This window comes from Pezoporus wallicus, unplaced genomic scaffold, assembly GCF_028554395.1.
Source record: "Pezoporus wallicus isolate ANWC-B61680 ecotype Strahan unplaced genomic scaffold, APGP_CSIRO_Pwel_v1 contig_2384, whole genome shotgun sequence".
Classification (NCBI taxonomy): Eukaryota; Metazoa; Chordata; class Aves; order Psittaciformes; family Psittacidae; genus Pezoporus; species Pezoporus wallicus.
The window spans coordinates 985,019-1,006,048 of record NW_026640488.1 but is presented as its reverse complement, the minus strand read 5'-3'; the positions used below and the strand labels follow the sequence as shown (position 1 = coordinate 1,006,048).

Here is a 21,030-nt window from a genome sequence, read left to right as displayed (position 1 = left end):
GGAGATGTTTGTGGAGATTTTGGGGGTTTATCATGGGCATTACATGGCTTACCTTCGTCAGTTCTCCCAAAAGGCTTTAATCCTGTCACATGGAAAAGTTCATCTTTTGTTTGTCTTCTGGGGCTCGGTGGATCTCCCATATGTTTTTGGTAATGTAGTGAGTACAGTACTGAAGTGATGTTTCAGTCTTCCTGCATTCCAGTCCCCAAACCCCCGGTAACACTGCTCAGGGGTGCATTTGTGCTCAGGTCAGGAAATGAGGGGTAGGTAAGCTAGGTGCAGGCAGCAGTTACTTTTCCTGTAGTTAGGCTTTTACTGACTGGCGTTACTCATCAAACTGCACATTCCTATTTGCTCACACAGTCAATGTTGTGTTTACTAGGTGAACTCTCAAAATAACTTTTGGTATACTTGTCAGCTAAAATAACATCATTATTTAAGTAATAATTCAATTCTGTTAATGGTTCAAAGTAATTTGGATTACATTAAAAAAAAAAAATAATAGTGATTTCAGGTGACATCTACATTCCTGCGAGTATAAGCATTATTTCCAGTGTGATCTGTATGGATCTAGTTACTTCAGATGATTGTTACACTTCCGTGTGCCCACCAGAATAAACTGTAGCTCTGTTACGGTTCTGAGACTATTCAATAATTTATCGTCTCAATTTTCTGTATTTCAGCCCCTGATGTGTGATCATACTTGGAGTTAGTTCACTTTTCCTTCCAAAAGCAGTGCAGAAAATACACTTTCTTCCTCTTTTTCACAGCTGGCACTGTATGTGCTGTCATTCCTGGAACCCAGGGACCTTCTGCAGGCAGCCCAGACATGTCGTTACTGGAGAATTCTGGCTGAAGATAATCTTCTCTGGAGAGAGAAATGCAAAGAGGAGGGTAAGGCTGAGGCAAAAGATGGATGTAGTGGTCAAAGTGTTGCTGTTGTAGAAACTGCAGTTCCTTTACATAATATTAAAGTTATATGAAGGCAATTGGTGTGATTTTAAATTTACTGCTACTGATGCTTTGAGCTACCTGGTACGTATCGCTGTCGAAAGTAGGAAGCAGAAATAATCCATGGGATACTAGAAGTGAAAGTAGAGTTCATTTTGAGCATCCTATTTATAAAGTATATTAGATGCATGTTTTTAAAATAGGATTATTTTTGCTTTTTAAGGCCTATTTTTATTTAAAATATAGCCAAAGCAAGTAAGAGCTGAGATGTAAAAATGCCAGGAGTACAGTCTTGCACTTTGTAAATAACATGGAGGACAAACTATTCTGGTGGTTGGGATGCTGGAATTTCATGTTATTTGTAGGAAAATGAACAGAGAAATGGCACATAGTGGGTGAAAAAGGTGTTAACCTGACGGCTAACAAGGGATGCACAGTCCACAAGCCTGCTCAGTATTGCCTGCTCATGCCAAATTAAGAAGGTAACAGTGGTTCAGCAGTAGTAGGAATGGGCAACAAAAGGCTCCCGGGACAGTAACCAGGTATTTGAGCACAAGAAGAACACAAGCTTTTATTTTTAAAGGAGAATTAATTACATGAACAAGGAGTCTGTTTTGGGGGCAGAGCAAAGGCACAGGATTGCACAGCAGTATCCTTCTTGGACAAAGGCAAATTTAGGGACTGCACAGGCTGCATTGGAGTATGGGGAAAAGAATTTGTGAGAGGCCAGTGCAAAGGCTTTAAAGACCATGACAGTATGAATATACCTGGTTATTTGTAAAGGTATCTAAACCAATTAATTTTACTCTGCAATGGAAACCAGGTATCTAACCTCTTAAATGTCTAAAGATTATTCCTTAACACTTTTCAGTGAAAACACATTAGGAGGTCAGAGTGAGGAAAAAGGAGAAATTTTGAGAGCGGAACGAGCCTGCATTTGTGATCCTGCAAGTAATAATAAACATGGGCAGGCATGAGAGCCCAGGCCAACACCACAGTATTGTAGACTGGTTAGAGACTTAGTGAGGTGCTCAGTCATATGAAGGAACAGTTAATTCCAGGCTTGCAGATGGGGACACCAGAGAAGGGGCCAAAGGCAGAAGAGTGAAATCCACATACTGGCAGGAGACGAGGCTCTTGGTAGTAACGAGATGTGGTGGAGAGAGTTGCCCTGTGGTGGAGAAAAGAGAGAGATGGGTGAGAGAACTGTAAGAAAAAAATGTCTCTGTAGTAGCAAGGCTGAAAGGAAGCAGTGCTGCCCATGTGTCAGTTCAGAAAGGACAGAGCTGGACTTAAATTCCAGCTAGGAGAGAACAGTGCCAAAAGCACACAGCCTTTCAAATCAAGAAAAGAATTAAAAGCTCACTAATACCAAGGCTCATGGTGACCTCAAAGGCAGTGAAGATGGGTGGCCACAGACAGAAAGGTTTACTTTCAGAAGGGCTCCAAAATGAGCATACGATGGTTATGGTATTTGTTGGACAACACCCAGTTGCAAAAGGCAATATCCTGCTACACTGCCTCAGAAAGGGAGATCCAGAACCATGCTGGTAGGTTGCCAGCAAGGAAGGATGAACTGGAGCATTTCCAGCCATGATTACAGTAATGATTTAGCTTAAACAAGAAGGAAAGGCATAGTATGAAGGGCTGAGGAGTAGGGTGGTGTTGCTGACTGCAAATACCAGCATGCAGGAGGTTGGTATGTCAGTGCAGCATGGACTGAAGCCTTGGGAGAGAGGGAAGTTGTTTTCTTTGGGGTGGCCTCATCTCTCCCTCTCTCCCCCTTTTTTAAAATTCATTTTAGGCATTGATGAACCGTTACATATCAAGAGGAGGAAAGTAATAAAACCAGGCTTCATACACAGTCCATGGAAAAGCGCCTACATTAGACAGCACAGGATTGATACCAACTGGCGGCGAGGGGAACTTAAATCCCCTAAGGTGAGTTTCTGAGCTGTGTGCATGGTGCCACGAACAAAGTGGGATCAACTCGTGGGTTTGCTCTGGGGTTTTTTGTTTTGTTTCTTTTGGACAAGCCAGACTATCCATGCACAAAAAAAACCAACTTTGTATTTCAGCTTACCCTGGGTTTAAATTAATTTCTGGGCACCACATTAGCAAATCGAAATGGGACTCTTTCTTAATACAACAGAATTCTTTTACTGCTGTTTGAAAAATTCCTGTACCATGTAGTGAATTCCTATAAATAACGCCAGTCTCCGAGACAGACAATCTCAGAAACTTGATTGGAAATACTTATATTTAAACATGCACGCACATATATAATAGATACATAAATACATATGTATGTATGTATGTATGTATTTGTAGAGCTGGGCCATGTCGCAACATAAAAATACTTCACAGCTATTCTGTGATCGTTTTTTGCTTTATTTTTATACATACTCTAAATTGAGCAGCACAAGACAATAGCTTCATTCCATGTTAAAATTTTTAAGTGTTTAAGCAAACCTGGTATTGAAGAAGCATTGAGAACCACAAAGGAAACCCGCATTCCTCGCCTCTTAAGGTTTTAAATCAATTTGCCTGTTTTCTTGAGGACTGTATAACAGAAGAATAAAAATCAGAACAAAAAGATTCCCATGGAAAACCCATGGCTCTCGCCTGCTGCTTATTTGGCCATGACTTACGTACATCTCTGGCAACGGCTCTGTGTTTCTTGCCTTGATATGCCACATCCAGTTATGTTGGAATTACTGTGAAAATTACAGCTTCGGGCATTATCCAAATGCCCATTTCACTTCAATGAACATCTTGAAAAGTGTACAGAGAACTTAAATAAAAAATTCCTCATTCTATGTGTTCTGATAAGGGTTCTTTTTGCTGTATTGCAGTAAAATATCCTGTGAATTGCCATTTCTCCCAAATCAAGCAATGAAAATCACACCTCCCTAAAGCAACATTCCAATCCCCATTGCAGCACATTAAATTATCGCTTTTGTTTGTGTTTAATTGAGTTAACGGTTTTCTAGTTTTTGACTTAGTGCTGCCTGTCATTTAATAGATTACAATGCTTGGCTGGGAAGGAAAAAAATAGATATAGTCAGCCTTGACCACTGCAATACAAGTATGCAGCAAATACCACAACCCCATTCTTTTTGTTCCAAGATTGAAACAACTCTTCAAAGGTAAAAGTAACTCAGCTGAAAAATAAAGAGATGGAATAACTGCAGGGGAATTGAGCAATGTCCAGGTACTAATTCAGCCTACTTTTATTAGCGATTTTTCCTGGTTCTCTTAGGAGACTTGCAGTAATGGTGGTGTGCTTGCTACACAATGCAGTATCACCCCATGAGAGAAGGAAAATACCTTCTTCGGTTGCAGCTGGTGGCAAATTAGACTTGACACGTGGGACCAAGGGGCCTTATTATTACTGAAGCAACTCTAGCCTTTTATAATTCATGAATGGGAAGAGCAGTTTGTTCCTCCTGCTCTTTCTAATCTCCTGTGTTAAGTTGTGACTGTATATTTCATGTTCTTTATCATCAGGTGCTCAAAGGCCATGATGACCACGTGATCACATGCCTTCAGTTCTGCGGGAACCGAATAGTGAGCGGTTCTGACGACAACACGCTGAAAGTGTGGTCAGCGGTCACAGGCAAGGTAAGCCGGTTATTTTGCTGAATTCCTCAGGAAATGAGCTACAGGTAGAGCACTGGTATGGCAAAACTCTGCTGCTCTGCCATCAGAGCGTGTTCCAAGGGTGGTCTTCAGCACTGTCTGGTGCAAGGATTGGAAAAAGCACCGGTAAACATTTGGGTCATCTTTTCCTACACGGAAACTAGTCTAGTTTGAAAAAAGTCACCTTGATGTGAAATTGCAATGCTGCTCATGTTACCGTTGGCATAGATCCTTGTTCTCCTGGCAATTCTGCTATTCTTGCCGAGTCGTTTGTGACATGGATTCTAAAGAATTCCGACAGATACGTTACTTCATCTCCCTTAAAGCTTAATTTAGCTTGCTTTTCCCCTTCCGGATCTCCCTTTCTCACTTGTCTTCCAGCATTCTTTCTGTTGTTTTCAAGTGACTGAAATGGGGTGTTCACCTTACTGGCTCTGATTTCAAACACAGAGTTTGTTTTTTTTCTTCCTAAGCTACTATATTGCTGAGCCACCAAAAAAAATAGTAACTTGCTTTAGGTTTAAATATTTCCTATTAAATTAGATCCAGCTCAGGCAGGAATTTAATAAGCTTCAATAATTTAATTTTGGCTCAGGGAAGCAAAACAATGTGTGCAATCAAAAAGACAGTACTGAACATTTCACTCGTGTTAGAACATCGCAGCCAGCTACTCAGCACACAGAATTTTTGGTTTAAGGTTACTGGCTGACTGTGCTCCAAAGATACAGAAAAGGCCTCTGGGAAAGAGTGCTTTTTCTTTCTGGACTAGTATTGTATGTACTTAGCTTTGTTTTAATGCTATAGTTACGTGAACAACAGGACAGCTGTTGAGGATATAACATGTTTAAGACGTAAAAGGTATCCGCTTTATAATGTTGGAAGCTGAACGTGTTAAGCACTTGTCTTTGCATGCCTAGAAGATCCTTGATAGGACTGTAAATACTACTGTGGGGAAGAATAAAATTAAAAGCCATGGGCAGCCTCACCCTGCCTCTGCTGGCTTCTCTACAACAAACTTGTCTAATGAAGGAGCCCATATTGAAATTTACATTTTTTAATTGAAAAAGGCAGCTTAAACCCAACTGAAAAATACTTCTTTTGTACATACCACCCTCTCAAAAGCAAAACGTTCCTTTAAATATATCACACACTGATCATAGTAGCATGACTTCACAATTCCTGTTCAGTAAGTTTTTGAAAGTAATTACAAATCGTGGTGTGAGCATTTACCCTAAACTTTTAAGAGAGCCAGAGGTTGTATATGAAGGATGGAAGAATGCTGTATCAGCCCTCATGCTTACTGAGGCTGAAGAATTAATAAAATAAAAAACCCTAAAGGTTGGTTTGTGCAAATGAACATGACTAAATAATTCCCTTGACAGATGTAAAACCCAAAATAAGGATTCTGTGTTCTTGCTGAAGGATGATTTCTTAAAATATGAGCAAATCGACTGAGATTTAAAAAAAATCCAGGAGCTGTAAAAGTGAATAACAGCTATGAACTGAGCAAGATGGATTTGATAGCAGTGAATTAAGCTAGAGCCAGGAATTGAAGAAGACTGGTAAAAAAATGTTAAGGAACAGGAAATCTATGTATAGCAAAAGAGTAAGGCATTTTCAAGGATGTTAGAACAGGATATTAACAACAGAAATTAGTATACTATCACTGGTGCAGAAAAATATTTTGGGAGAAGATTCATGTGATGGAAATACAGCATGCAATGATAATAGAACACTTCATTTCAGCACGAACTGACAAGGATGTTAAGCAGCAACTACCAGTTACAGTTTTGCATAGCACAGTTGATCCAGACAGTTTGAATTCCGTAATTTCTTTTTCTGAAGTTACTTGTGGGGGTGTTTTTTCAGAAGGTGCAAGCACGAGGAGAAGATCCAAAGGATGGCAGAAAGCTGAAATATGTCAATAACTGAAAGACGGGGTATTTAGGATACATTATCTCAGATAAAAATATACTGGACTACGTCAAGAGGAGTCAACTAACAGTTAAAGGGAGGCCACAGCAATTAATACCACTTAGCATTAGATTACAGAAAAAGAGATCATCAAACTGTCTTGACCTCTTTTCTCATGCAGTTACAGGTTTGACTGATAAAAATCATAGTGCAGCAGTAGAGGGCTATGTGCACTGCAAGACTGTATCCCCATGACAGATTGAAGAAAATAGAACAATGCAAAAATCAGCATGGTACATACTTAAGTGGGTTAGAAAGTGAGTAATTATAGAGCTCATGTTGTTAATTTAAATGCAGAATCTTCATGGAGTATCTTTCTAGAGGGGTCTTGCAAGGATCTCTTCTTGTCTGTGCTAATTAGCACTTATTGCAGCCTGGTGCGAAAGCATATAGAGTCATTACTTGTGAGCAATACAGGCTGAGACATGGAGACAAGTCATTGCTCCAGAGTGACGGAGGTTTTCTAGAAGTAGGTGTGAGCAAACACTGTCTGTGCGTGGTGAGAAATCATGTCATACATTTGGGATCAGAGAAGGTAGGCTGTGCTCAAGTCATGTGGGATTCTCTCCAGGCCAACGGTAAAGTCTGAAAAAGGTTTGAAACAGGACTTTGCGGTATTGATGCTGCAGCTAAGGGTTATAGAATGCCATGTTTCTCAGATAAACAGAAAAATACAGTAAGAGTATATGGTTTATGGATGGGTGGTAAAACTACAAGGTGAATGCTCTCTCCAGTTGTAACACTTACGCTTCAAAAAGCTATTAGAAAACCTGCAGTGACTCAGAAAAATGTCAGGAAAATGACTCAAGGCTGTAAAACATTCCCTGTGTTGAGAAATTTGGGAAGACAATTTAGTTTATCAAGGGGAAAATTATAGGGAAAATTCCTTCTAGTTGAAGTACTGACAACACAGAGAGAAATTTGATGAGTATTTATAAAAGGTAGGATTTTTTTTGTTCAATCACAAAGCAGTCTCCAGGGGTTCTTTTGGCTCTTGCTGTGAGAGACCGCTGTTACCTCCTAGATTGCTTTTTCTTAAGTTTCCATTCAACTCTGTCAAAAGGGTAACTAAGCAAAATACCTCTTTTCAGTGTTTGAGAACGCTGGTTGGGCACACAGGCGGAGTCTGGTCATCACAGATGAGGGACAATATCATCATCAGTGGATCTACAGACCGAACGCTGAAAGTCTGGAATGCTGAGACTGGAGAATGCATACACACCTTATACGGACACACCTCCACTGTGCGCTGCATGCATCTTCATGAGAAAAGGTGAGGCTTGTCCAACGCTACAGTCACTGTTCAGCATATAATTTACACTTGTGCTCACAGCAAATGATTGTTAAACTTGGGTAGCTCATCCAAGATGGGGTGAAATACAAACCAGGTGAACCATTCAAACTAAACTACATAAATCAACACAAGGGAGGAGATGATTAATAGAAGCAAAAGCACAAGAGTGCTAATTAAAGAACAGAAATTGAGTCATGTACTTTATAAAGTCACATTCTGCCTTATTTCAAAACTAGTTCTTTGTTACGCTGTGATCCAGTCTCCCACGCTCTAAATAATTTCTTCTTTTTTGTCAGTGCCACAAACTTGTACTCATCTTGCAGAATGACTGTTTAAGTATCGGCACTGCAGTCTTTTCTGTACCTTTTAGCTGATTATATCATAATTCCTCCCATGGTAAACCATGTCTTGATCCACACAACAAATGCTGGCAAAGCTCCTTTACCTGGCTGTGCTACGGAGCTGCTGACAGAGTGCCTGTTGGTTGCTTTCCTTCTTTTTCAAAGAACAATGAGGTTTTATCTTTATCAGTTCCATTAATATTAATTCCTTCTCATTTCTGTTCTTGCTTAAAAAAGCCTTAAAAAGTTTAAACTGAAAAGAATCAAGCAGAATAACTGTTACTTTACTAAAACTTCTAAAGATCTTTGTTTCATTGTTATAATTAGTTAACTTAGTCATTAAAACAGAATGCTCCTAGCACTGACTGGAGCTCAGCATATTCATAAGCTTTCATAGACAGATACAAGAGCCCACATAATTTCTCATGGCATCATCATTTTGCTGTTCAGGAATTAAATGCCTTTTTAAATACTGGTTGCTAATTATATCAAATAGATCCTGAGGAGGTGAGTAAAGCACAGAAGGAAAAACAGTGAAGTAATTTTTGACCCTAGTAAAATGCCAGACTGGATCTTTGGTGGGTAGTGGACTAATGCTATCTCATGTCTCAAAATAAAACGTGTAACTGATTTATTGTAATACTTCTATGTCCAACGCTAAGTACAGAAGGGGTTTTCTTGTTCCTCCAGAGTGGTCAGTGGGTCTCGAGATGCTACCCTGAGAGTCTGGGACATAGAGACGGGCCAGTGTTTACACGTTCTGATGGGCCACGTAGCTGCAGTTCGGTGCGTTCAGTATGATGGCAGAAGGGTTGTAAGTGGTGCATATGATTTTATGGTCAAAGTGTGGGATCCAGAGACAGAGACCTGTCTGCACACACTGCAAGGGCATACTAACAGAGTCTACTCATTACAGGTATGTGATTTTCATCTGCTGCTTTAGTTTCCTTAAGTAACATTTGAAGTCAGTTTATTTCACCTTGTTTATTAAGTTGTGGGTACCTACTCCAGAATGACACCGGCCACAGGAACACAGAGGCATCTGCGATAGTGCCCTCTTTCATTTTGTTACACTAGTTATATGTTGTCTTTATTTAGAAACAGACATACTTTTTTTAGAAAAGTACTATCTAAAGCACCCAGTACAATAAAGCCCAAATCTCTATACCAGCAAATGAAACAGTTTTGTGGTTGCTGGGTTGTTTGGTTGGGTATTTTTTTTTAATCTTGCATGTGTTTTGGAGCTATGTTTTTGCTTTCCCCAAAGAAATTCAAAACTTACTGTTTTAAATAAATCAGATGATACAGTAATTGAAAATGTGCCAAAAACCTCATTGGATTAATGTTCTGAATTATGCAGATCCGCTTATCCTTATTTTGTAGTCCCATATTGCAGTTCTAAACTGTAATTCACAGTAAGACTGAACCTAAAATTTTAATGTTCCAGTGTAAATCTCCAGCCTTCTACTTCCTCTTCTCTGAGTAGAGGCCAGATCTACAACTGTGAGGCTTTGTCAACAGCGACATGTTACTGTAGATGCAGGTTATTGTGGTAGTGCTCTGTGGCATGGCTCTATTGCCTTCCGCTCACCCAGACTGCTCATCAGAACAAAGCTGGCAAAGATGCACAGAGCCCTCATGTAGACTTTCCTTACCTTTACTAACCCAAAAGATCGTCTTGCTCATTCATAGAGTCAGAGCATCACTTCCAGGCGTTGAAAGGCGAAAGAAATTAATTTCATGCTTGTGCCTGTTCTCACCACAATCTGGCAGGACTTGAAAAACAAATTAACAAAGACAGTTCAAAATGGGGAAATCGCATTCAGCATGTAACTGGTCTGTGGCTCAGAAAGTGAAGCTTGGTGCTGGAGACGTTTTTCATAAAGTTTGTCTTTCATAAGGTGTATCTCGCCATCATAGATAAAATATGAACAAAATACATAATTGGTTTCCTTTCTGTAAATACGTAGTAAAATTTATCAAACATCTCCAGCAATTCTCTTACATTCATATGCTGAGGAGTACTCTGTAGACAAGCAGCGAGCATGTTAAAAATGCTGTATGACCTACCTATCTCCAAAATATTCCGAGGGTTGTGTTTCAGCTAGGGCAGTTGGGAACATTTATGTTATTCTGCCTTATCTTCACCAGTGGCTCTTGTTTTGCCTTATGAATATTCATATCTTGCTCTGATACACTGGCAATAATGGATCAAATAATTGGGTTACGTTACACAGTCATGCTATGCACGCATGGCATTCTGAAACAAACTGGGGAGGGGCAAGAGGCTGCAGGTACTTTCAGTTTTAAGGACAGAAAGACTTTAAAATTGCATGGTGAGCCCCTGCCCTTTAGCCTGAATAGCCCCAAATATCAGAACTGCCATAAATAGAATGATCAGGCTGAATAACCAGCCTGTCCTCCCTGGCCCTGTGCAATGGCAGGTTCTGTTACACCTCAGTATTTCCCCAGTTGTACACCCCTTACCATTTTCCAGAGGTCCTTGCACAGAGGTTGAAGACTGCTGACCACATTGTGTTTTCTTACTCTTCCTTAGCTGACTTTGAAGTAACCCCCAGACTCTCTGGGTTCATAGATACAGCTCAACCACTGATCCAAACAGTTCTGTGTTTGACTGTGGTAGTATCAGGTAAAGTTTGTCTTGATGCCCAGCCTTAAAGCTCTTTTCTGATTACCTTACATGCAATAGAAATGAATACCATACATGGAATACAATTAATTTGCAGGGAAAGGGGAAAGAATTCAGAATTTTACATAAACCTGGTTTAGTTCCATTTAGGGGAGAAGAACATTCTCTAGTGTTTCCACCCAGCAAGTCTGCTCTGCTGCTTAACACTCCTCATCCTTTTATCTGAACTCAGATTAGTGTGCATCCTCTTTTGAAAGCAGAGTACCCAAAACAGGATGCAAAATTCCAGCCAAAGTCTTACCAATGCTTACTAGAAGTGAAAAATTACGTTATGTGCCTTACATAGCATACCCCTCTTTCAGATACGAAAGTGTCTTTTTTTTTTTTTAGTTTATTTTCACCAGAAATGCAGTGCATGCAGCAGATAAGCAGTCTGTGTGTGCCAGTTGCTCTCTGCATTCTTTGGAACCCTGGTGCCATGCTCAACCATTTTTGACTGTAGAGGTCCGAGATGGGAGTCTTCTGCAGGTCTTATAAAAAGAAGCAGTCTCAGATAGTTGAGTTCCCTTAATTGGGTTCTTTCTTTGCCATTATTAGATACCAGCCAGTCCACATGGCCAAGTCGTGTCAGATTGCCCTTGCTACAACAAAGGCTCCTGCCCAGCCTCCATTCTCCCAGGCTGCAGCTGTACATTCATTCCCTGCCAAGCTGAAATCCTCACAGTTTTCTCTTGACTTTTACACTCTTTGCTTTGGGTCAGTTCTACTCTTTCAAATGTCACCCAAATCCTAATGAAAATACCAAATGCCAGACCCCACCTGCAACTCTTTCTGATATCTCTAATAATGCTGTGGACAAAGTTCTGAGCAGGATAGTATCCCTGCCTCAGATCTGCCTGCCTCTTTCTGAAAACGCAACCAAGACATCAGCCATTTCACATGGCTTTTTTACTCTGTCACAGGAAAAAAAAATCATACTGGTTAAGATCATTTCCCCACAAATCTGTGTTTGCTGCTACTTACTGCATTGCTAAGGGCTTGCAACCAGATCAATTTGTTAGTTCCTTGTGAAAATTGAGCTTAGTCTGACCGATCCATAATTCCCCATCTCCCATCATCATCTCCTTCAATAAAGAAAGGAACTGTATTTGCTATCTGAAACTTGTCTGTTTTCCATGGGTTCTCAAAGATAGCAGCAGATGTCTCTGAGATTGTCTTAAAACAACTTGCCTTATGTGGATTTTTTTTCCCCATTCTAGCAAAAGCTTGTACTCAGTTGTCAGTGGTGTCAAGGCTGTGAGCCTACACTCAGATGGCTGAGGACTGAAGCAAAAAACAAGTCAAAGTAGCTGGCCTCACGTGCTGTTTCCTTCCCACTGAGCATAAGTGAGCTATTTTTTATTTTGGCTGTCCTCTTGTTTGGTTTTGGTTTGGGTTTTTTTTTACAGAATAGTAAAGCAGCTTTTGCTAGTTTTATCTTGTTTTATGCCCTGCCTTTCTGATTTTGTCCCAGTGTGCTCTTTTAAACACATCTATTGATCTGCTTTCTACTTTTTCGTACAATTCCTTGTGCTTTAGCCAAGTGGGTCTTGGTAATTTACTACGCTTCCTATCTTCCCTTCACACAAGGATAGTTTGTGTCTTTAAGAAGTGCCAACTCTCCTGAACTCCCCCTCAGAGAATACATAGATAAAAACCTTATGGGAAGGAAGTCTCAATTTATTGAAGTATTCCTCCTTGAAGCCCACTGGTTTTATTCTACTGCTCTTTTCCTTCTTTGAGAATTCTGGACTCTTATCTTATTGTCACAATCACTCAAGTTACTTTCCACCTTTGTATTCTCTGCATGTTCAGTCCTCTTGGTCGAAAGTGTCTCATCTGTTAGCCAATTTCTCTACAAGTTCACATTCTACATTATTTTATATATACTGTATGCTCAGAAAAATCCAAGAATTTGGACACCCACGTTAGCCTGTTTGCCTTTCCTTACAATGACTTGGAAGTTAAAGTTTGTTACTGCACACAATGATGATTATAAAATGGCTAAACTCAGCATTTTTCAATTATATTCCTTCTACTTTCCTATGCTGCTCTTTTTCTGTAGATGATTCTGCATTAATGCTTTTGCCCTTCTCCAGCTTGAAGTCCCTCTGATTCGCAGAAAGCAGTTTTGGCTTGTTAATATTTTTATTAGGAAAACTACATTCTCTTAACTGTTGTATGCTGTAGTACAGTCAGGATTCTGTTGTGCTTAAAGGAGTTGTATTACCGCTAAAAGACCAGTGGTTCAGAGTCTTTTTCTCCTCGAACTGGGTACCGCAATAGCCCACGTCTGTTACAGGAAATCACGCTGACCATTAATCACCTGCTCTGATACCAAACGGCCATCTCTACTTAGACTGAATTCTTACATTATCATGCAGTTGCCATGGTGTATATATAGTATCTAATGTTGCACTTAGTGAGTTAAATGCTTAATAATCTTCTTTATAAGATCCTAATGTAATTGTTTGTAATAGATTTACCTTTCTTGTAGTTTGATGGTATCCATGTGGTGAGTGGATCTCTTGATACTTCCATCCGAGTTTGGGATGTGGAGACAGGCAACTGCATTCACACACTAACAGGCCACCAGTCTCTCACAAGTGGAATGGAACTCAAGGACAATATACTCGTGTCTGGGAATGCTGATTCTACAGTCAAAATCTGGGACATTAAAACAGGACAATGTTTACAGACATTGCAAGGTGAGCCTAAACTACCTTCATGTCAGTCAAGCTGTCCGCAGTAATCTATGCTGCAGATTCTCTATGAAAAAAACAAACAACTTGAAAATAATTACATACAGATAAACAAGCACAGACCACTTACATCTTAAATATTTTTCTGATGACAGCAGTATGATCTTTCTCTGAATTAGAAGAACAAAATGTATTTAATTTAATCTATTCAGATCACTTGCCTATTATGAAAGGCAGATGGTCTGGACTGATAGCAATTTGCTATGGGTGTATTAGCCTAATAAGCCACAGAAATATGTAGGAAGTGACATCTCAAAACAGTCAACGTATTTATATAGGGGTCACTTGGATTTTTCAAAGCTCACTGATTAATTGGATCGGGAGGCAAAGTACACTGTCTGTTGCAATAAATCAAATGAGTGGAAGATGTTTTCTTTATTTCAGTAAAGAAGAAAGATTGTTGTTGCTGTTTTGACAGTTGCCACTCAGGCATCGTGTACATGAACACATTGGTTTGTTCCTCCCCACAAAAAAGGTCCTTATATCATCCCCATATACCATATGCAGCATTGCTGGTTGGAACAGAGAATTAAATTTCCCTGTAAAGCAGATTCTGCTGATTTAACAGTCTATATTTATATGTCAATATATAACTGTCAATATTTAGTGATAATCTCATAGTAACACTTCAGAGCGACTTGGAGACAAACGCTTACAGCAGTCACCTCATTCTGGATGGTTAAGTTCATTTTCATCATCATCCAAGTGCACACTTGTCCTCCTGCTTGTACACAAGAAAATGAGATCACTGTAACAAAGAAGGAAATCCTGGGGGACTTTTCTATACCTGCATTCACTTATTTAAAGCATGGCAAGGCTTCTGTACCTCTAAAAGCACAAAAATTGAGTTAACACATCTAATAGATAGAAACAGCTGTATGCAAATAGTTAGGTATTTATTCTATAGGCAGTGCTGTCTGACTTTGCTTTCTAATTATACATGAAAATGTTTTGGTTTACCGTTACAGGTCCCAACAAGCATCAGAGTGCTGTGACCTGTTTACAGTTCAACAAGAACTTTGTAATTACCAGCTCAGATGATGGGACTGTAAAACTTTGGGACTTGAAAACGGGTGAATTTATCCGAAATCTAGTCACATTGGAGAGCGGGGGAAGTGGAGGCGTCGTGTGGCGGATCAGAGCTTCTAACACAAAGCTGGTGTGTGCGGTTGGGAGCCGCAATGGGACTGAGGAAACAAAGCTGCTGGTGTTGGACTTTGACGTGGATATGAAGTGAAGGGCAGAAAGATGAATTTGTCCAAACGTGCAGACGATGTTCTCCTGTCCCTCCCCCTGGGAAAAAAAAAAAAAAAAAAAAAGGAAAAAAGAAAAAAAAAAGAAAAAAAAAATCCCTTGTCCTTGGTGGTGCAGGATGTTGCCTTGGGGCAGCAGATCCTAAAGACCTACAGACTACGAAGGAGAAGACAAAGATGACAAACTCTAACTGACAAGAGAGGCATTTGCTGTCTCGTCACATAAAAAGGCTACACTTCTGACCGGGGCAGCTTTGCAAAAATGCGACTTTTGAAACGAAACCAGGTGCAATTATTTCTTTACTTTCCTCCGTCTGCTCCTTGAGCAGTTTGGAGGGGAAAAAAAAATATTGTTACAGTTCTTGTTAAAAGGTTATTTTACCACAAAGATCTCAAAAGAAGCTGCACAGGCAAGCCTGCTCGTGCACCCCTGGGCCACCCTGGGTCCCGGCAGCCCCTCTGAGCAACATGCTGTCCTTTAGCCCCACTCTGAGCAGAGGGTTGGACCGGACAACCTCCAGAGGTCCCTTCCAACCTCTATGAGCAGTCACTGGTTGACTTTCAGAAACTAGAGAGCATCTGCAGTGAAACAAAACAAAAACAAAGAGTCCATTCCTGGTGTGGAAAAGCTAAAATATTACTGTGAATTGTTTTGTACAGTTTTATCAGAGCTTTTTCTTTTTTTTCCTTTGATTCCTCTTTTTTTTTTTTCCTTATTTTGCCAACCATTGCCAATGTCAATCACAGTATTAGCCTCTGTTTAATCTATTTACTGTTGCTTCCATCTACACTCTTCAACGCATAAGTTGCTCTGAGGTGGCAAGTTGTCCTGGGTTTTGAGAGTCCTCTGATGGATTTAATTCGCAATGCTGGTGCTAGAAGTAGGTCTTCAATTACGGGATTGTTGTCCCACCCCTGTACTGTATTCCCAGTGGCCAAACTTATTTATGCTGCTAAATGAAAGAAAGAAAAGCAAATTATTTTTTTTTATTTTTGTTTCTGCTGTGACGTTTTAGTCCCAGACTGAATTCCAAATTTGCTCTAGTTTGGTTACAGAAAAAGACTTTTTGCCACTGAAACTTGAGCCAACTGTGCCTCTAAGAGGCTGAGAGTGGAAGAGTTTCAGACAATTAAGAGTGAAGTTTGCCTGCAAATAAAGAATTGAGTGTGTGTGCAAAGCTTATTTTCTTTTTTCTGGGCAAAAATTAAAACACATTCCTTGGAACAAAGCTATTGCAGCCTGTTCTGTGGGGAAATTTTTCTTTGTGAGGGCTGTGGTGAATGGAATGAACATACATTAAAAAAAAAGACAAAATTTTTAAAAAATATGATAAAATACAAAAATGGAAATAAAGTTGCTGGTCAGTCTTAGTGTTTTACAGTATTTGAGAAAAAAAGAAACAATTGTTACAGTTATTGCTGGGAGGAACTGACAGAGCAAAAACTTCGTGTTTTTGTAAAGATGTCACATGCAAACGAGATGAGAAACGAAAGAGTCAAATGGTTTGCCTCATTCTCCAAGAGCCACAACTCAAGCTGAACTGTGAAAGTGGTTTAACACTGTATCCTAGGCGATCTTTTTTTCCTCCTTTTTTTTTGTTTTGTTTTTGTTTTATTTATAGTCTGATTTAAAACAATCAGATTCCAGTTGGTTAATTTTAGTTATGTAACAACTTGACATGATGGAGGAAAACAACCTTTAAAGGGATTGTGTCTATGGTTTGATTCACTTAGAAATTTTATTTTCTTATAACTTAAGTGCAATAAAATGTGTTTTTTCATGTTAGTATGTCTTTTTTTCCCCCCCCTTCCATTCCCCCAGTTGTTAATTCAATATCATCTCTCCTACAAAGGGTAAAGCAGGTCAAGTTGCTCAGCTTACTGGTAGATGCTGAAATATGTCGCAGGACTTTTTATGTAACCCTTCCACAAACAGGTGCACGAATGTCCTCTCCTTCAGTTACCGTATAGGATTTGTCACATGGGCTTCACAAACATGCGGGAAAGCCATTAGCTTCCTATCACTAAGAACGTGTCAGGATTTGGCTATAAAAAGCTGTTCAAGTACGCAAAACTTCTTCCGATAGCATCTTGTTACTGCATTAAATTGAAACTTGATGTTTATTATTTATGGATTTCAATCAATTGATTGCAGTCTGACAGCAGAGAACAAATCCATAAATACAACTAAAAATCAAAGTTAGGATTGTAGGAGAGCTTAAAATAAAGCTTCTGAAGAAGAAAAAAAACCACCCCCACATCATTCCAGATCAGTCCAACAGCAGTGTTATCAGTGCCCTGAAACCAAGGTAAGTCAAGTCATCAACTGTCTTAGAAACTTACCACTTGAGTGTCATTTTCTCTCTCAAATCTCCTTGACCAAAATCATCATTTTTTCCTGTGTAAGACTCTTCTGTTAGGGCAGAACATTTACTTGTTTGTCACAGTTTTCCCTGTAGAAAACTTGCATTGAAGAAAACCAAACCAAAACATTAGAAGAGAAAATACATGGATGGAAAAGCCAAATATTTACACACTTACACATCTATGACTATGTGCTATTCAAATGTAGTTCCAATCCCAGTGTTACGCAAAACGAGCGATGCTGAAGGATGACGCTTCCATCTGGCCCTAGAGATTAAAAAGCCGTAGAGGATGACTGAGGAGCTACAAATTGTAAAAATCTGTTCACTGAACTGGCGTTTAAGGAGAAAAAAATGCAGCAGTCACTGACAAAAGCTATGATCATCTCAGTATTTATATGAAAACAATGCAAGAACTAATCCTCTCCTAAAATGACAGTGAAGGATTGCCAGGACTTCACATTGTTCTGCTGAGAATGTGGGCCAGGACTCGGCCCGCTGGATGACAGAAGGTACGTCAGGCTGCACTGAACTTCTGGTGAGAGGGGATGGAAATACAATGGTAAAACTATGAATAATTGAACGCAGAGAGCAGAGCCATAGCTTTTAAGATTATATAATTCTCTTTCATGATTTGGAGAAATTGCAACAACATGTATTCAAAGAGCTAAGGCGCTGGCCTGACACTGCAGGAGAAGGAGAGATTTCTGAGTAACACTGTGCTGGAGGGCAGGAATACAAATCGGGGCAGAAGAGAAAAATGACAGAAAAGGAAAACTTTACAAATCCACATTAGTTCAAGGTGTGTTTAAGCAGCCAGTATGACCAGGAGCAAAATGTGCTTAACCAGAATTGCGAAGTTTTCCCATTGTTAGTATAGTTCCAACACTATCTTAAGTTCACATTCATGCAGAATAACTTGAACCTGCTAAGCAGACAGCGTTTATAGCTTCCTTCACCCCAGATTTAGGTTAGAAAAAAACGGTGGCTGCAAAATGTAGATACGCCAGACTAAATACAAAGCCCAACACGGTACTTTTAGAAAAGTAATTTTTGAGTCTTTTTTTCCCCTTCAGTAAAATAACTTCACAAAGTTAATTGTGTGGCACTCTGCAGACTTCTGTTTTGTGAGAAATCTGGTTAGGTTTGTAGGATTTGATGTTGCTGATGGGACATCTCAACAACATAGCTCAATAAGCACAAATTTGTTCATTTGTTTAAGTAACGACATTTCAAAAATGGGCCTGTAGCAAACACATTGTGTGTAAGAAGCTGTTGAAGCACTTTTGCTTTACCATCTCCTTATTACCCGCTTTATGTTGAAGCACTCACCCTAACACAGTTCACTTCATATGAAGTCTGGTTTGGCAGCGCATGCTCCAACCATGACTGTTCAGGAAGCATCTTCCTTTTGTGTAATTAATTAGATTTGGATTTTAAGGTGGGTGGTGGTGTTTTAAATAAAAACATTCAATAATGCTAGTAGAAGAGTAACTGCTTTATGCTTTCAATACACAGGCACTTGCATCTAATGGCTTAGTTATGGTAAGCTATGTCAAAATATCCACAGCTATCCCAGAGAGATAATTGCAGTAGTGTTTCTGGCATCTTAGCTTCTTATTTTAACATGGATTCCCTTTTTAATTCTTGATTTAGCCCCAGAAAGCAGAAAGAGCTTCCTTATTTTCTCCTGTATCTGAAGCCAAGTGAACAACATTAAACGAAAATTTTTAATAGGTATTATTCTTACTGGACCTTGATTTTAGCTAACAGTAAGTAAGAGCTAGTGTTGCCACTGCCTCCAACAGCCCGTTCCTATGGTCTCAATTTAGTTACTCAGAAAGACCAGCTATGTCCTTTCCAATTTGTAGTTCAGATCAGCAGCTCTCCCAACAGAGCACAGTGCTGCCCTGAAGCCCAGAGACAGGATTCCTTTGGGGTCTAACTAAATCAGAAGCAGCTCTCCAAGAGCACACCCCAGGCACCTGAGCCACTACATGAGCATGTGGGACTAAACCAGAGCTAGTCCAACACCTCAAAAATACATGCAGGTGGACATTAGATCCTCAGGACCAAGAAACTGGCATTACAGCTCTGTCTCTACTGCACAGCACTTCGTGCTAGTGCAAGTGTAACCTTCAACAAACCATATCCCACAGCACCCCTGCCTCCTGGTTCATAAGCAGCACCCAGCTCCCATCCAGATTATCAGCAGCAGAAAAACAGAACCTGCCCGATAACACTATAGAGGTTTTGCCAAACTCTCAGCATGCTTACGGACATGTTCTTCTGATTGGCTTACGGAATCCAGTTTAAAAGAAATACATACCTCTCAGTATCAGTCTAGCCAAAATTTCCTACCAGCAAGTCAATACTTGAATCATTCAAAAAAAGAATGGAATTCTGTAATTAGGTAGGTGAAAGAACCAGATTCTAAAAACAAACAAAACTTGCCAGTAATTACTTGAGTCACTCTGACCAAACAAATGTTAGTTACTTGAAGGGTAATATCCATACTGACCACTGAATCTTTAATAAAGTGGGAATTTTTCCACATCTCCTGCCATTTTATCTATAACCTTGATCCCTGACAGCGTTCAGATACACATGCTGTGTGATGATGTTTCGTTTTTTACGATCGTATAGGATGTTTATACATTAAGTATATGACCTATACGATATACACCAGGCTTTTCAAACTTCACCTAAAAATGATATATACAATTTTTCAAACCCCTCTTCAAGCATCAGTGCAGGTTTGTAAATACAATAGATATTTTAACATAAAAGCTGCTCCAGATCCCTTCTGAGATAGACAGTCTGACAAAGTAGGTGTCACCAAAAAGTCAGCAGCTACTACAGGCTCCTGCTCCCTGTTCAGATTGCCAAACACCCCAGCAGCTGTAGCGGCACTTCAGAGGAAAGAAATGGTGCATTGTGCTGCCATGAGTACACACTGACAAGGAGAAATGCTGCAGCATTCTGTGAGTGCAGCTGCCTAAGGACTAATGGCTTTAAGCCCATGTACACTGCATTGCTCAGCCTGGATGGGACATTAAGAGTCCTATAAAATCATAACTAAGCTAGGACAGAATCTCCCCACCAACTAGAGATGGCAGAAATCATTAATCACAGAGGTTGCTGCTCAAGATCTTGCAGCACCCAAGAATCTAGCGGTGACTCTAAACTACTCGCTGTACAGGACAACTGAGACTTGTTCAAAGGCATCCTCCAGCTCTTCTGTATCCTCACCTCTGGCTTGCTTAGATCCAACTTCAACTGCCTGATTCCTACTCACAAGCTGATTTTGTTGAGCCCTACATGGTAGCAATAGTTTTGGTGAAAGATAAACTGCCCGATTTGTCTTCTGCATCTCTGTTCTGCTGGAATCTCTTCTGTACTTTTTGCCACTTTCTGCACAGGGACAGCACAACCTCAAGTCTTAATACTTACTGCTCCAAGGCAGTACACGAAGATGAGAAGGCATGATTCAGCCCAGTATGACACATTTATCATCAGTATTGCTAAAATTATTTCCACCCTCAGTCTAGACTGAAAATAATATTCTAGACCTGGTGTAATGAAATGAGTTTCAAGTTGATTTCAATTATTTATTTTTTCCACACATGAAGATTTAAATGTCACAAACTTCATCCAGCTTGGGTTTCTTCATGCCTGTAAAATAGGCACATCCTAAGAAGCTTCACAGTTTAAGTAGGATCACGAATCTTGTTGCCTAGAAGCTGAGAGAAGTCATGATC

The 21,030-nt window shown here is 39.8% G+C and overlaps 1 protein-coding gene and 1 long non-coding RNA gene across 8 annotated transcripts in view; one reads left to right on the top strand and one right to left on the bottom strand.

Moving 5' to 3' along the window:
• FBXW7 (F-box and WD repeat domain containing 7) overlaps nucleotides 1–16,692 on the top strand; it is a 173,841-nt gene extending 157,149 nt beyond the window's left edge. For all 5 annotated transcript variants that reach the window (XM_057419032.1, XM_057419030.1, XM_057419033.1 and 2 more), the window contains 7 exons: nucleotides 771–894; nucleotides 2,756–2,892; nucleotides 4,462–4,575; nucleotides 7,659–7,840; nucleotides 8,893–9,118; nucleotides 13,389–13,599; nucleotides 14,622–16,692. In XM_057419032.1, coding sequence (XP_057275015.1) covers nucleotides 771–894; nucleotides 2,756–2,892; nucleotides 4,462–4,575; nucleotides 7,659–7,840; nucleotides 8,893–9,118; nucleotides 13,389–13,599; nucleotides 14,622–14,890 — 1,263 coding nt within the window. In that variant the 3' untranslated portion in view covers nucleotides 14,891–16,692. The remainder of the gene's footprint in view (nucleotides 1–770; nucleotides 895–2,755; nucleotides 2,893–4,461; nucleotides 4,576–7,658; nucleotides 7,841–8,892; nucleotides 9,119–13,388; nucleotides 13,600–14,621) is intronic.
• LOC130604495 (uncharacterized) lies at nucleotides 7,848–19,644 on the bottom strand. Of its 3 annotated transcripts, none has more exons than XR_008973470.1 (6): nucleotides 19,599–19,644; nucleotides 17,448–17,537; nucleotides 14,319–14,479; nucleotides 13,378–13,558; nucleotides 9,858–9,977; nucleotides 7,848–7,974 (listed from the first exon to the last, which is right to left on the bottom strand). It is a non-coding gene; the product is annotated as an uncharacterized LOC130604495 (long non-coding RNA). The 3 variants fall into 3 exon arrangements; XR_008973469.1 differs by lacking the exon at nucleotides 7,848–7,974 and adding an exon at nucleotides 8,009–8,455; XR_008973468.1 differs by lacking the exon at nucleotides 7,848–7,974 and having other exon boundaries at nucleotides 9,334–9,977.
• Nucleotides 19,645–21,030: the final 1,386 nt, after the last annotated feature.